Here is a 14,184-nt window from a genome sequence, read left to right on the forward strand (position 1 = left end):
CGGCTACTCAGCTTGTGCCTGTCCAGACGTCTCATAGGCCGTCAGGGGCTCTAAAGCGCCCGTTACCTCAGATGGCAGATATAGACGCCGACACGGATACTGACTCCAGTGTCGACGGTGAAGAGACGAATGTGACTTCCAGTAGGGCCACACGTTACATGATTGAGGCAATGAAAAATGTTTTACACATTTCTGATAATACGAGTACCACCAAAAAAAAGGGGTATTATGTTCGGTGAGGAAAAACTACCTGTAGTTTTCCTGAATCTGAGAAATTAAATGAGGTGTGTGATGATGCGTGGGTTTCCCCCGATAACAACTGATAATTTCTAAAATGTTATTGGCATTATATCCTTTCCCGCCAGAGGTTAGGGTGCGTTGGGAAACACCCCCTAGGGTGGATAAAGCGCTCACACGCTTGTAAGGGCTCTACCTTCGCCTGAGATGGCCGCCCTTAAGGATCCTGCTGATAGAAAGCAGGAGGGTATCCTAAAATGTATTTACACACATACTGGTGTTATACTGCGACCAGCAATCGCCTCAGCCTGGATGTGCAGTGCTGGGTTGGCGTGGTCGGATTCCCTGACTGAAAATATTGATACCCTAGATAGGGACAGTATATTTTTGCCTATAGAGCATTTAAAAGATGCATTTCTATATATGCGTGATGCACAGCGGAATATTTGCCGACTGGCATCAAGTCTAAGCGCGTTGTCCATTTCTACCAGTAGAGGGTTATGGACACGTCAGTGGTCAGGTGATGCGTATTCCAAACGGCATTTGGAAGTATTGCTTTATTAAGGGGAGGAGTTATTTGGGGTCGGTCTTTCAGAACTGGTGGCCACGGCAACAGCTGGGAATTCCACGTTTGTACCCCAGGTCGCCTCTCAACATGAGAAGACGCCATATTATCAGGCGCAGTCTTTTCGTGGACAAGGAAAAAAGCTGCAGAAATCAGCCAGTTCCCAGGAACAGAAACCCTCTCCCGCCTCTGCCAAGCCCTCAGTATACGCTGGGGCTTTACAAGCAGAATCAGGCACGGTGGGGGGCCCGTCTCAATGAATTTCAGCGCGCAGTGGGCTCACTCGCAAGTAGACCCCTGGATCCTTCAGGTGATATCTCAGGGGTACAAATTAGAATTCGAGACGTCTCCCCCTCGCCGTTTCCTAAAGTCGGCTCTACCGATGTCTCCTTCTGACAGGGAGACAGTTTTGGAAGCCATTCACAAGCTGTATTCCCAGCAGGTGATAATCAAGATACCCCTCCTGCAACAGGGAACGGGGTATTATTCCACACTGTTGTGGTACCGAAGCCGGACGGCTCGGTGAGACCGATTCTAAATCTAAAATCTTTGAACACTTACATACAGAGGTTCAAATTCAAGATTGAGTCACTCAGAGCAGTGATTGCGAACCTGGAAGAAGGGGACTACATGATGTCTCGGGACATCAAGGATGCTTACCTTCATGTCAAAATTTACCCTTCTCACCAAGGGTACCTCAGGTTTATGGTACAGAACTGTCACTATCAGTTCAGACGCTGCCGTATGGATGGTCCACGGCACCCCGGGTCTTTACCAAGGTAATGGCCGAAATGATGATATTCCTTCGAAGGAAGTGAATTTTAGTTATCCCTTACTTGGACAATTCCCTGATAAGGGTAAGATCCAGGGAACAGTTGGAGGTCGGTGTAGCACTATCTCAGGTAGTGTTGCGGCAGCACGATTGGATTCTCAATATTCCAAAATCGCACCTGGTTCCGACGACGTGTCTTCTGTTCCTAGGGATGATCCTGGACACAGTCCAGAAAAAGGTGTTTCTCCCGGAGGAGAAAGCCAGGGAGTTATCCGAGCTAGTCAGGAACCTCCTAAAACCGAGCCAAGTCTCAGTGCATCAATGCACAAGGGTTCTGGGTAAAATGGTGGCTTCCTACGAAGCAATCCCATTCGACAGATTCCACGCAAGAACTTTCCAGTGGGACCTGCTGGACAAATGGTACGGGTCGCATCTTCAGATGCATCAGCGGATAACCCTGTCACCAAGGACAAGGATGTCCCTCCTGTGGTGGTTGCAGAGTGCTCATCTTCTAGAGGGCCGCAGATTAGGCATTCAGGACTGGGTCCTGGTGACCACGGATGCCAGCCTGCGAGGCTGGGGAGCAGTCACACAGGGAAGGAATATCCAGGGCTTATGGTCAAGCCTGGAGACATCACTTCACATAAATATCCTGAAGCTAAGGGACATTTACAATGCTCTAAGCTTAGCAAGACCTCTGCTTCAAGGTCAGCCGGTGTTGATCCAGTCGGACAACATCACGGCAGTCACCCACGTAAACAGACAGGGTGGCACAAGAAGCAGGAGGGCAATGGCAGAAGCTGCAAGGATTCTTCGCTGGGGGCGGAAAATCATGTGATAGCACTGTCAGCAGTATTCATTCTGGGAGTGGACAACTGGGAAGCAGACTTCCTCAGCACGACCTCCACCCGGGAGAGTGGGGACTTCACCCAGAAGTCTTCCACATGATTAAAAACTCGACAGGTATTGCGCCAGGTCCAGGGACCCTCAGGCAATAAGCTGTAGACGCTCTGGTAACACCGTGGGTGTACCAGTCAGGGTATGTGTTCCCTCCTCTGCCTCTCATACCCAAGGTACTGAGATTGATAAGATGGAGAGGAGTAAGCTCTATATTCGTGGTTCCGGATTGGCCAAGAAGGACTTGGTAACCGGATCTTCAAGAGATGCTCACGGAGGATCCGTGGCCTCTACCTCTAAGAAGGGACCTGCTCCAGCAAGGACCCTGTCTGTTCCAAGACTTACCGCGGCTGCGTTTGACGGCATGGCGGTTGAACGCCGGATCCTGAAGGAAACAAGGCATTCCGGATGAAGTCATCCCTATCCTGATCAAAGCCAGGAAGGATGTAACCACAAAAACATTATCACCGCAATTGGCGAAAATATGTTGCGTGGTGCGAGGCCAGTAAGGCCCGACGGAGGAAATTCAACTGGGTCGATTCCTACATTTCCTGCAAACAGGAGTGTCTATGGGCCTGAAATTGGGGTCCATTAAGGTTCAAATTTCGGCCCTGTCAATTTTCTTCCAAAAAGAACTAGCTTCAGTCCCTGAAGTTCAGACGTTTGTAAAAGGGGTACTGCATATACAGCCTCCTTTTGTGCCTCCAGTGGCACTTTGGGATCTCAATGTAGTTTTGGGTTCCAAAAGTCACATTGGTTTGAACCACTTAAATCTGTGGAGTTAAAATATCTCACATGAAAAGTGGTCATGCTGTTGGCCCTGGCCTGGGCCAGGCGCGTGTCAGAATTGGCGGCTTTATCCTGAAAAAGCCCTTATCTGATTTTCCATTCGGACAGGGCGGAATTGAGGACTCGTCCTCAGTTTCTCCCCAGGGTGGTTTCAGCGTTTCACCTGAACCAACCTATTGGTGGTGCCTGCGGCTACTAGGGACTTGGAGGCCTCCAAGTTGCTAGACGTTGTCAGTGCCCTGAAAATATATGTTTCCAGGACGGCTGGAGTCAGGAAATGTGACTCGCTTTTTATCCTGTATGCACCCAACAAGCTGGGTGCTCCTGCTTCTAAGCAGACTATTGCTCGTTGGATTTGTAGTACAATTCAGCTTGCACATTCTGTGGCAGGCCTGCCACAGCCAAAAATCTGTAAATGCCCACTCCAAAAGGAAGGTGGGCTCATCTTGGGCGGCTGCCCGAGGGGTCTCGGCTTTACAACTTTGCCGAGCAGCTACTTGGTCAGGAGCAAATACGTTTGTAAAATTCTACAAAATTGATATCCTGGCTGAGGAGGACCTGGAGTTCTCTCATTTGGTGCTGCAGAGTCATCCGCACTCTCCCGCCCGTTTGGGAGCTTTGGTATAATCCCCATGGTCCTTACGGAGTCCCCAGCATCCACTTAGGACGTTAGAGAAAATAAGAATTTACTTACCGATAATTCTATTTCTCATAGTCCGTAGTGGATGCTGGGCGCCCATCCCAAGTGCGGATTGTCTGCAATACTTGTACATAGTTATTGTTACAAAAATCGGGTTATTATTGTTGTGAGCCATCTTTCAGAGGCTCCTCTGTTATCATGCTGTTAACTGGGTTCAGATCACAGGTTATACGGTGTGATTGGTGTGGCTGGTATGAGTCTTACCCGGGATTCAAAATCCTTCCTTATTGTGTACGCTCGTCCGGGCACAGTATCCTAACTGAGGCTTGGAGGAGGGTCATAGGGGGAGGAGCCAGTGCACACCAGATAGTCCTAAAGCTTTCTTTAGATGTGCCCAGTCTCCTGCGGAGCCGCTATTCCCCATGGTCCTTACGGAGTCCCCAGCATCCACTACGGACTATGAGAAATAGAATTATCGGTAAGTAAATTCTTATTTTAATTACCATTTTGCTAATTTATTTTTAAAATGAGTATATTTTGATTTATGACTGAGAGGAAATGTCACAGAGCTACCCTGGTTATACCTGTTAGGACCGCCCCTGGGTGTGTCATGGGCGGGGTCATCTCTGACTGCGGTAAAATAATGGAGCAATAGCCGCAGTGCATGGGATGTGGAATATACTGTATTATACTCTCTGATGCTTCTAATCCGTGCAGGTGAAGATATGCTTAGCACTGGCATATGGTAACTTTATAAGGATATTATAAGATCCCTGAGGAGCTACGGCCATGTTTATCTCTGAAATATGTTATGATGTCTGTTATCATTTATATCAGGAGATTGCATAACTAATTTCGTATATATTAGGAGATTGCGTAAAGTTCACGCGTTTTACTAATGAATGGATGACCTCATAACTGACTGTTCTTACGGATATATCACAGGTGTTCATGCTTATACAGTATAATGTAAAGTGTTGTGTAATGTGCTGGTGTAATACAGTCGTAATGCATGTGATGCTTTTAGTTTCTTGTATACGTAGTCACCCCTCTCATGTACTATAAGACAGATCAGCATTATCCCTTCTCCTCTCAGACAGTTGCTGACATTTCCAGGTATTGGGGTCTTCTGGGGTCCTTATGACAAAGAGGGTTTGTTGACCTCTGAGCTACTGCTATGTAATGCCTGAAATAGGAGGAATGGGTACTTATGGGCTTGTTTCCATCATTGAGGTGTTACAATTGAAATGTCCCCTTTAACAATTTTAAGATGCGTCATGACCTAATTTTCTCCTTCATGCCATAGGGGACACTGGAGTCTTCATAACAGTTGGGGTATAGATGGTGGTAGATGGGAGGCTGGCACTTTACAAATTCAGAAGTGTGACAAGCTCCTTCCCCTCTATACCCCTCCCAAACCTCAGTCTTAGATATGTGGCCGAGGGAGCCGGTACCCTGGCCTTAGTCTCCTAAAAAGCGGGACTTTAATTCACTTTAATTTCACTTTTTTTTATTAATTATATTGGTAAGTGCAAAACACTCAAAATACATCACTAAGATATGTCTAATGCTTATTGTGCAGTACATAGTGGTCATTACTGACTATATAAATACGTTTTATCTGTTTTCACACCTAGTATGGTGAGAGTGCGCAGCCTACTGTATCCTTATTTAAGGTTTATAGGTAAATTCTGTTACAGAATGATTCTGAACAGTCCATAAAATGTGTAGTTTCAATAACTTTTTATGTAACTGTTTTGGCAATGAGCCTTACATCGTGTATTCAATAAATATTTTTTCCATTATGTTGTGCCTTTAAATAGAGCTCGTCACCTTCACGGTCTATAGCACATTAAAGCATTATGGATTTCTATTTGGTGCAGCCCCAATTTGGAATTGTCTGTGTTTATACCATGGTCTCCCAGCACGGTGTTCTACCAATGCTGTTGCTCCTAGCTGGGACAGTCCCTTCTCCATTGTACTGCTCAGATGCCTCACATCGCCCCCTGCAGGAGAGGGGCCTGTGCTCAGTGTCGGCTGTTACTGCTCAGATTCCTCACATCGCCCCCTGCAGGAGAGGGGCCTGTGCTCAGTGTCGGCTGTTACTGCTCAGATGCCTCACATCGCCCCCTGCAGGAGAGGGGCCTGTGCTCAGTGTCTGCTATTACTGCTCAGATGCCTCACATCGCCCCCTGCAGGAGAGGGGCCTGTGCTCAGTGTCTGCTATTACTGCTCAGATGCCTCACATCGCCCCCTGCAGGAGAGGGGCCTGTGCTCAGTGTCGGCTATTACTGCTCAGATGCCTCACATCGCCCCCTGCAGGAGAGGGGCCTGTGCTCAGTGTCTGCTATTACTGCTCAGATGCCTCACATCGCCCCCTGCAGGAGAGGGGCCTGTGCTCAGTGTCCGCTATTACTGGTCAGATGCCTCACATCGCCCCCTACAGGAGAGGGGCCTGTGCTCAGTGTCCACTATTACTGCTCAGATGCCTCACATCGCCCCCTGCAGGAGAGGGGCCTGTGCTCAGTGTCCGCTATTACTGGTCAGATGCCTCACATCGCCCCCTGCAGGAGAGGGGCCTGTGCTCAGTGTCCACTATTACTGCTCAGATGCCTCACATCGCCCCCTGCAGGAGAGGGGCCTGTGCTCAGTGTCTGCTATTACTGCTCAGATGCCTCACATCGCCCCCTGCAGGAGAGGGGCCTGTGCTCAGTGTCCGCTATTACTGGTCAGATGCCTCACATCGCCCCCTGCAGGAGAGGGGCCTGTGCTCAGTGTCCACTATTACTGCTCAGATGCCTCACATCGCCCCCTGCAGGAGAGGGGCCTGTGCTCAGTGTCCGCTATTACTGGTCAGATGCCTCACATCGCCCCCTGCAGGAGAGGGGCCTGTGCTCAGTGTCCACTATTACTGCTCAGATGCCTCACATCGCCCCCTGCAGGAGAGGGGCCTGTGCTCAGTGTCCACTATTACTGCTCAGATGCCTCGCATCGCCCCCTGCAGGAGAGGGGCCTGTGCTCAGTGTCGGCTGTTACTGCTCAGATGCCTCACATCGCCCCCTGCAGGAGAGGGGCCTGTGCTCAGTGTCGGCTATTACTGCTCAGATGCCTCACATCGCCCCCTGCAGGAGAGGGGCCTGTGCTCAGTGTCCACTATTACTGCTCAGATGCCTCGCATCGCCCCCTGCAGGAGAGGGGCCTGTGCTCAGTGTCGGCTGTTACTGAGAAGTGCGCCTGTAAGTGAGGGGTGCGCTGAGAATAAGTGGAGGTGGGGACAGCACATTTCCTCCCCTATAAAAGTTGGATATCCGGTCTCAGACAGTAAGTAGGTTGACAGGGACTCTAGGTCGACATGATAAAAGGTTGGCATAATAAAAGGTCGACATGAGTTTTTCACATTTTTTTTCTTTCATTTTTCATACTGTATGATCCACGTGGACTACAATTGGGAACGGTAACCTGCCCAATGCATGGCGAGTGGACACGGTGCACTAATTGGGGATCCCGGTCACTGTACGGCGAAAACGACACCCAAAAAAGTGCAAAAACTCATGTCGACCTAGTGCATGTCAACCAATAGTGGTTGACCTAGACACTGTATACCACATCCTAAAAGTTGATTATTATTTATTTTTTAAGCAAATAGTAATAAGACCTAGAAGTGGACATGTCCTGTCTAAAGGCCAGTACACACTGGCAGATGTGTGCTGAGCGATCTATCACAGACACATCTATCTCTCCCCCGATGTGCGCTGAGCGAGGAGTGGGTGATGGGGCTCATTTCACCCAGCAGGTGAAATGAGCGATATGCTAGATTGTGCCTGCATGAAGGCCCATCTAGCACCGGCGATAGCGACGCGCGGGGCTGCGCATTGCTATCGCTGGGGGGCATGCACACGGAGAGATCTGTGCTTAACTTCTAAAGGTGCATACACACTGAGCGCTTTTCCCCCCTGCCCAGCGATGTCAGCAGGACGCTATGGAAAGCCGCTCACTCCGCCATTCATCTACTGGTAATCGCCCAGTGTGTATGGACCTTAAGCAATGTAGTCAGATTGCTTAGAATTTAGGCACTCATCTCTCCGTGTGTACCCCGCTTAACTGGTTTCAGAGGTAACAATTTGCATATTGAATTTAGTTCTCACGTTGTAGGTTTTTTTTTATTGTATTTTATTAAATAGTTGGATATGTTTCATTAAGATGACAATGCCACTGTATTCATTCTATCTATCTATCTATCTATCTATCTATCTATCTATCTATCTATCTATCTATCTATCTATCAACAAACTGCAAATCCCCAGTGTGCAGATTAGCAACCAAGTGGGGTTGAGTCTGTTTGTTAATGTCCATTTACATGGTTTATTAAACACCCCTCCTCCCCAAACACTCACCCCTGTGTCCATTTGAACATAATACACATCCCACACCTCTTCTACTAATCACACCTATAATTGTCAGGTGATATAATATCTTAGGAGACAATGCCACTATATTGCCACATAGCGCTGAGTGCTACACTACTACATTTGTGTATTTTGTGGTCTCCCCCCTATGAGTTCATGTCCCATTACCTACGGACAAATTGAGTTCTTATTCCCAGTTTTAGTGTATTAGATATTTATTCCGCTGCCTCCTCCTAGAACGATCACTGTGTTTAATACCAGTCTCTATGGAGGGATAGTCATGTTGAAATATGCCATCTAAATATCTGCAGTTTATCATCTAAATATCTGCAGTGTCTTGCGTTCTGTATTTCACATCCGCTCCTCCTAGCGGCCCCACCCCATTATCCCAGGCAGCAGATGGACATTAACCTGCTTTGATTAGTTGGGAGACGGCAGCATTAATTTTTGATACGCTGGGACCACCTGAGATACAGAATTCAATTACTGCTGCCTCTTCCACCTCCCTCTTCCCTTTCACCCCTTCTCGCATTTTATTTCAGCAGGGACCTGCAGAACCTGTTGAAATTCAAAACCCTTATTTCCCGTGCTGACCCGCAAGATAATTAGGGTTAAATTGATAAGCTATCACCTCAGTGACACGTTTTATCATCCGCTGTTTGTATGAGAGGATACAATACAAAGGGGAGCTGCAATTTATGCTGCGCTGTCACTCTCCGGGCCTAGATAAAGGTGTTACAATTTAGATAACACGCTCAGTGTTCTCCCTGCTATTGTTGTTCAATTAGTGTCTCCACTCACCCTCCCTCCCTCGCTCATTCTCCTGGTACCCGCCGCCGTTTTTCACCTCATGCCATCTCATGATAATGATGCCCTGCTAAGTGTGCGGTGAGATAGGATAGTGTAACTACTGCTTGCACAATACATTCCTATCCAGCACTGCAGCGGCTCTGTGCTCACATAAGGAAAGCGATAAGGAAGATGCTTGTATCTATCACAGGGTCCTCCTGTTTCCTGCGGCTGGGTTGAGAGAGCCCCTCTCGCTGTCTCCTCTCCCTGTGCCCTCTCAGGCTAAATTAATAAATGATGCTGATTCTCTCCTGTGTGTCAGTCAGTAACTCGCTCTCATCTGTAGTAGTTGTAACACGGTGAAAGTTATAACTCTTCCATCTAAAGGTATAAACCAAGTACTTGGACCTTTGCTGGACTGGAATGCTTCAAGCATTAAGTGATTGGTTGCTGCACAGTTAAGAGCATTTTAAATAAGAGTGCAATGCGCTCTCTGGGCACGTATGCTCATGGGGGCTAATTTAGACCTGTTCACTGCTGTGCGTTTTCACATAGCGGGCGATCAGGTCTGAACTGGCCATGCACCGCAGTGCGCATGTGCATGCCAGAGATACGATCGGCATCTCAGCCCAGCGATCGCTTCTGCCTGATTGACAGGCAGACGCGTTCGCTGGGTGGAAGGGGGTGAGCCGTTTTGGGGGCGCGGTTCGAGCAACGCAGGCATGACCGGACCGGACGGGGGGCGGGCCGCGGCGGCTGCGTGACATCACACGCAGCCACTGCGCCCCGGGATGCGGCGAAAAGTCGCCTACCTTACTCGCCGGGTGCGCTAGCATCGCTGCCATGCGGGGAGGGCCAGACATGCGGGCGGATCAACAGGTCAACATGACAGTGGTCGACATAAAAGGGTTGACACAAGTTTACGTATTTTGGAATGTCATTTTGTATGTCTAACCATATCTAAGCATAGTCAGTGGACACGTACGCTCATCATGCTTCAGGCAAAGGTTGCCATTCCCAATCGTAGTCCTCGTGGATAGTAAATCTAGCAAAAGTTGTAAAAACATGGAAAAAAAAAAAAAAAAAAACTGGTGTCGACCATTGTCATATAGACCTTTTAACCATGTTGGCCTTAAGCACGGTCTACCTTTTACCTGTCAAGCTTTTGACCCCGTCTACCTAATGCATGTTGACCATTTTGGGTCGACCTATACATTGGAACCCTTGTTATGGTTAGGCTGTTGGAGGAGAGGTAAGGGTTTGCCTGCGGGAGGGGTGGTAAGGGTTAGGCTTCTGGAGGGGAGGTTTGGGCCAGACATTAGAAGGAGGGTTAGGGGTTAGGCATACTCAATGCTGCTGGACAACATCAGATGACCGCTAGACCCAGAAGACCTTGCTTGAGAAGCCATTTTTGTACTAGGTAAGTTATCACTAGACCACCAGGGATGTTTTGTCTATATTCTAATCATGTTGACATTTCCTGACATGTTGTATATTAACATTATATACCACACGGACGGTGAGAACCACTTGTTTATAGAGAGACCCTCCGACATGATCCGTGTGCCTGCTAACAGTGCACTCTTGCCGTATTTTAGTTCCCTGTGCTGAATCCGTAAATAAGTAATGTTCTTTTAAACATTGTGACTCATTACTTGGGTCTCACCTGTATCTACAAGCCAGAACAGTCATCACCGCATAAATCCTTGCCAGGAAGGTGGCCTTTGAGGTAGTTCTTGCGGAATGGTTATGTGTGGATATGGACCTTTGTCACCATAGTTTGTTATTCAGAAAACCATACATAAATATACAATTAATGCTCACTCGTGGACCTTTCCTGCTGCTCGCCATGTATGCTATCGGATAAGATGCTTCATAAATGTAATTTGCAGCGGTACCACACCAATTACAAACATACATCATAACGATATGATGATTTCCGTGCCTCTCGTGATGCAGTTATCCAATATCTGCTGAGATGTTACAGTTTAAGGAAACTTGCTAACTGTTCAAACACCATGACTGGTGCGGGGGGTCACTCCTCAGTGATGGGAGTAGATCACTAGTAGATGGTGAAGGCAGACACACCTCAGTGATGGGAGTAGATCACTAGTAGATGGTGTTGGCAGGCACACCTCATTGATGGGAATAGATCACTTGTAGATGATGGAGGTAGGCACACTTCAGCGAAGGGAGTAGATCACTAGTAGATGATGGAGGCAGGAGCACCTCAGCGATGGGAGTAGATCACTAGTAGATGATGGAGGCATGCACACCTCAGCGATGGGAGTAGATCACTGGTAGATGGTGGTGGCAGGCGCCCCTCAGCAATAGGAGTAGATCACTAGTAGATGGTGGTGGCAGGCGCACCTCATCGATGGGAGTAGATCACTAGTAGATGGTGGAGGCAGGCGCACCTCAGCGATGGGAGTAGATCACTAGTAGATGATGGAGACAGGTGCACCTCAGCGATGGGAATAGATCATTGTTAGATGATGGAAGCAGGCACACCTCATTGATGGGAGTAGATCACTAATAGATGATGGAGACAGGCGCACCTCAGCGATGGGAGTAGATCACTAGTAGATGATGGAGGCAGGAGCACTTCAGCAATAGGAGTAGATCACTAGTAGATGGTGAAGGCAGGCACACCTCAGCAATGGCAGTAGATCACTAATAGATGATGGAGACAGGTGCACCTCAGAGATGGTAATAGATCACTAGTAGATGATGGAGACAGGCGCACCTCAGCGATGGGAGTAGATCACTAGTAGATGATGAAAACAAGAGCACCTCAGCGATGGGAGTAGATCACTAGTAGATGATGGAGGCAGGCTCACCTCAGCGATGGGAGTAGATCACTAGTAGATGTTGGAGGCAGGTGCACCACAGTGATGGGAGTAGATCACTAGTAGATGATGGAGGCAGGCGCACCTCAGCGATGGGAGTAGATCACTAGTAGATGTTGGAGGCAGGTGCACCACAGCGATGGGAGTAGATCACTAGTAGATGATGGAGGCAGGCGCAACTCAGCGATGGGAGTAGATCACTAGTAGATGATGGAGGCAGGCGCACCTCAGCGATGGGAGTAGATCACTAGTAGATGTTGGAGGCAGGTGTACCACAGCGATGGGAGTAGATCACTAGTAGATGTTGGAGGCAGGCGCACCTCAGCGATGGGAATAGATCACTAGTAGATGTTGGAGGCAGGCGCACCACAGCGATGGGAGTAGATCACTAGTAGATGTTGGAGGCAGGCGCACCTCAGCGATGGGAATAGATCACTAGTAGATGTTGGAGGCAGGCGCACCACAGCGATGGGAGTAGATCACTAGTAGATGTTGGAGGCAGGCGCACCTCAGCGATGGGAGTAGATCACTAGTAGATGTTGGAGGCAGGTGCACCTCAGCGATGGGAGTATATCACTAGCCGCGAATTCTCTTTTATAGCTGAATTATTATGAATCTTGGAACAGAGTACAGAGAGGCTGCTCTGACTGTCTGAGAGTGAGTACACCATAATGCTGAGTAATATATACATGCTTCCTTAGGTATGGAGGCTTCAGTTGTGTACTGTAATTACTGCAAGGGCTTGAGGGGTTAATGATATGGAGGCATCTAATCCAGATGAGATACTAAATGTGTTTTTTCTCCTTTATACCCAACAGGCTGCCAGGACAGTGTGAATATTTAGGCCTACAGGTTGCAGATTACTTCAAGCAGTGGATTAATCTGAAAAAGGTACTTTCTTTACCAAATCCCCTTTTCTTTTAAATGTATTTGTCCTCGGGGAGGTGTTTCACAGTCGGTGTCATTTGCATGGAAATGAAGTGTGATTTTTTTTTTTCTCGGCTTCTCCTCTGGGATAGTTCAGGTTTCATTGTGCACTGCTAATGGGAGTGTGGTGCCACTTAATGCACTGTGCCAGAGGTTCCCACATGTTATTATATATGTGCTCACATCATACATCTTCTCGCAGTTATTAACATATACTGCTATGGGCTCCAGTCATGTGATATTTCATGTACTACATCAGACAGTGTGCTATGCATGGCTCAACAGAAATGTAAGAATACAAATATGCAAAATGTTAAAATATAGTAGCCAACGTGATACTTTAGGAGCCAGACCACACACATACAGCCCCTACGCCCCTTCATATATATAGCTCACCCTTCTAGGGACATTACACCTGCTTGAATCCACATAACCTTTTTCTTTTCTACTATCGCTTCTCAATTTTCTTCTTCACCCCCCTGCCCTTCCCCGAATACATTACTTGTACCTGCTCTAAATTGTTACCCTCATACCTCCCCTCCTCAATTTCTTTATTGCTCACTCAGTCTTTCCATTACCATCTCCTAATACCCTTCTCATAATGTCCCCTAGTCATTATCTCCCTATCACCTAATCCAACCCCCCCCCCCCCTTCCCCCCCTCATCATTACAATCTAGTAAAATGGAACCGGCATATGCCTGGACACTTCAACCAAACCACCGCCCCATCCCCTCCCCACTATACTTACCAGTCCTCCTTTCTGCTGCTGCAGCATAAGTGCCCCATTCCCGTTATACACATTAGAAACCATTACCAGTCTCCCGCTGTTGGAGATATGACAGCCAATAATGACAAAGATAATTCATTCTGTGGGGGATATTCAATTGTTTGAAAAGTCGGTTGGGTGTCTGTTATTTCCTGTCTGTTAGATAGGAAAAAACAGACTCCCTTCTAACTTTACAAACAGTTGAATACCCCCTATATCTGCATTTCCTCTCCTGATTTCTCAACCTCTCTCCTTTCCCATGTGTCCTACTGCCTAGCTGTAGTATCCATTGATTGACATGTAACTGAAGTTTGAGATATCCACCACTGAGTTTATTGTTTTTCCGCAGCACAGAGTTACGTCCCCTCCTTCTGTCACCCTTTTGGTTTTGCCCTCTCCCATATTCCCCATGTGTGCTATATTGTGGTCATCATAGACTCCGCCCTCAGTTTCACCCCATAAATCACGTGTTCCCTGCCCAATCTTGTTTGCAACATTGCCAAGATCTGACTCTTCCTCTACCCCGGATGTCATGAAAACCATCGG

General features: G+C 47.8%; 1 protein-coding gene across 3 annotated transcripts in view; it reads left to right on the top strand.

The window, feature by feature from the left end:
* Positions 1–14,184, top strand: part of ERI3 (ERI1 exoribonuclease family member 3) — a 475,972-nt gene that overhangs the window by 237,849 nt on the left and 223,939 nt on the right. For all 3 annotated transcript variants that reach the window (XM_063939468.1, XM_063939466.1, XM_063939467.1), the window contains exon 6: positions 12,763–12,835. In XM_063939468.1, the coding sequence (XP_063795538.1) occupies positions 12,763–12,835 (73 nt within the window). The remainder of the gene's footprint in view (positions 1–12,762; positions 12,836–14,184) is intronic.

Source organism: Pseudophryne corroboree, chromosome 9, assembly GCF_028390025.1.
Source record: "Pseudophryne corroboree isolate aPseCor3 chromosome 9, aPseCor3.hap2, whole genome shotgun sequence".
NCBI lineage: Eukaryota > Metazoa > Chordata > Amphibia > Anura > Myobatrachidae > Pseudophryne > Pseudophryne corroboree.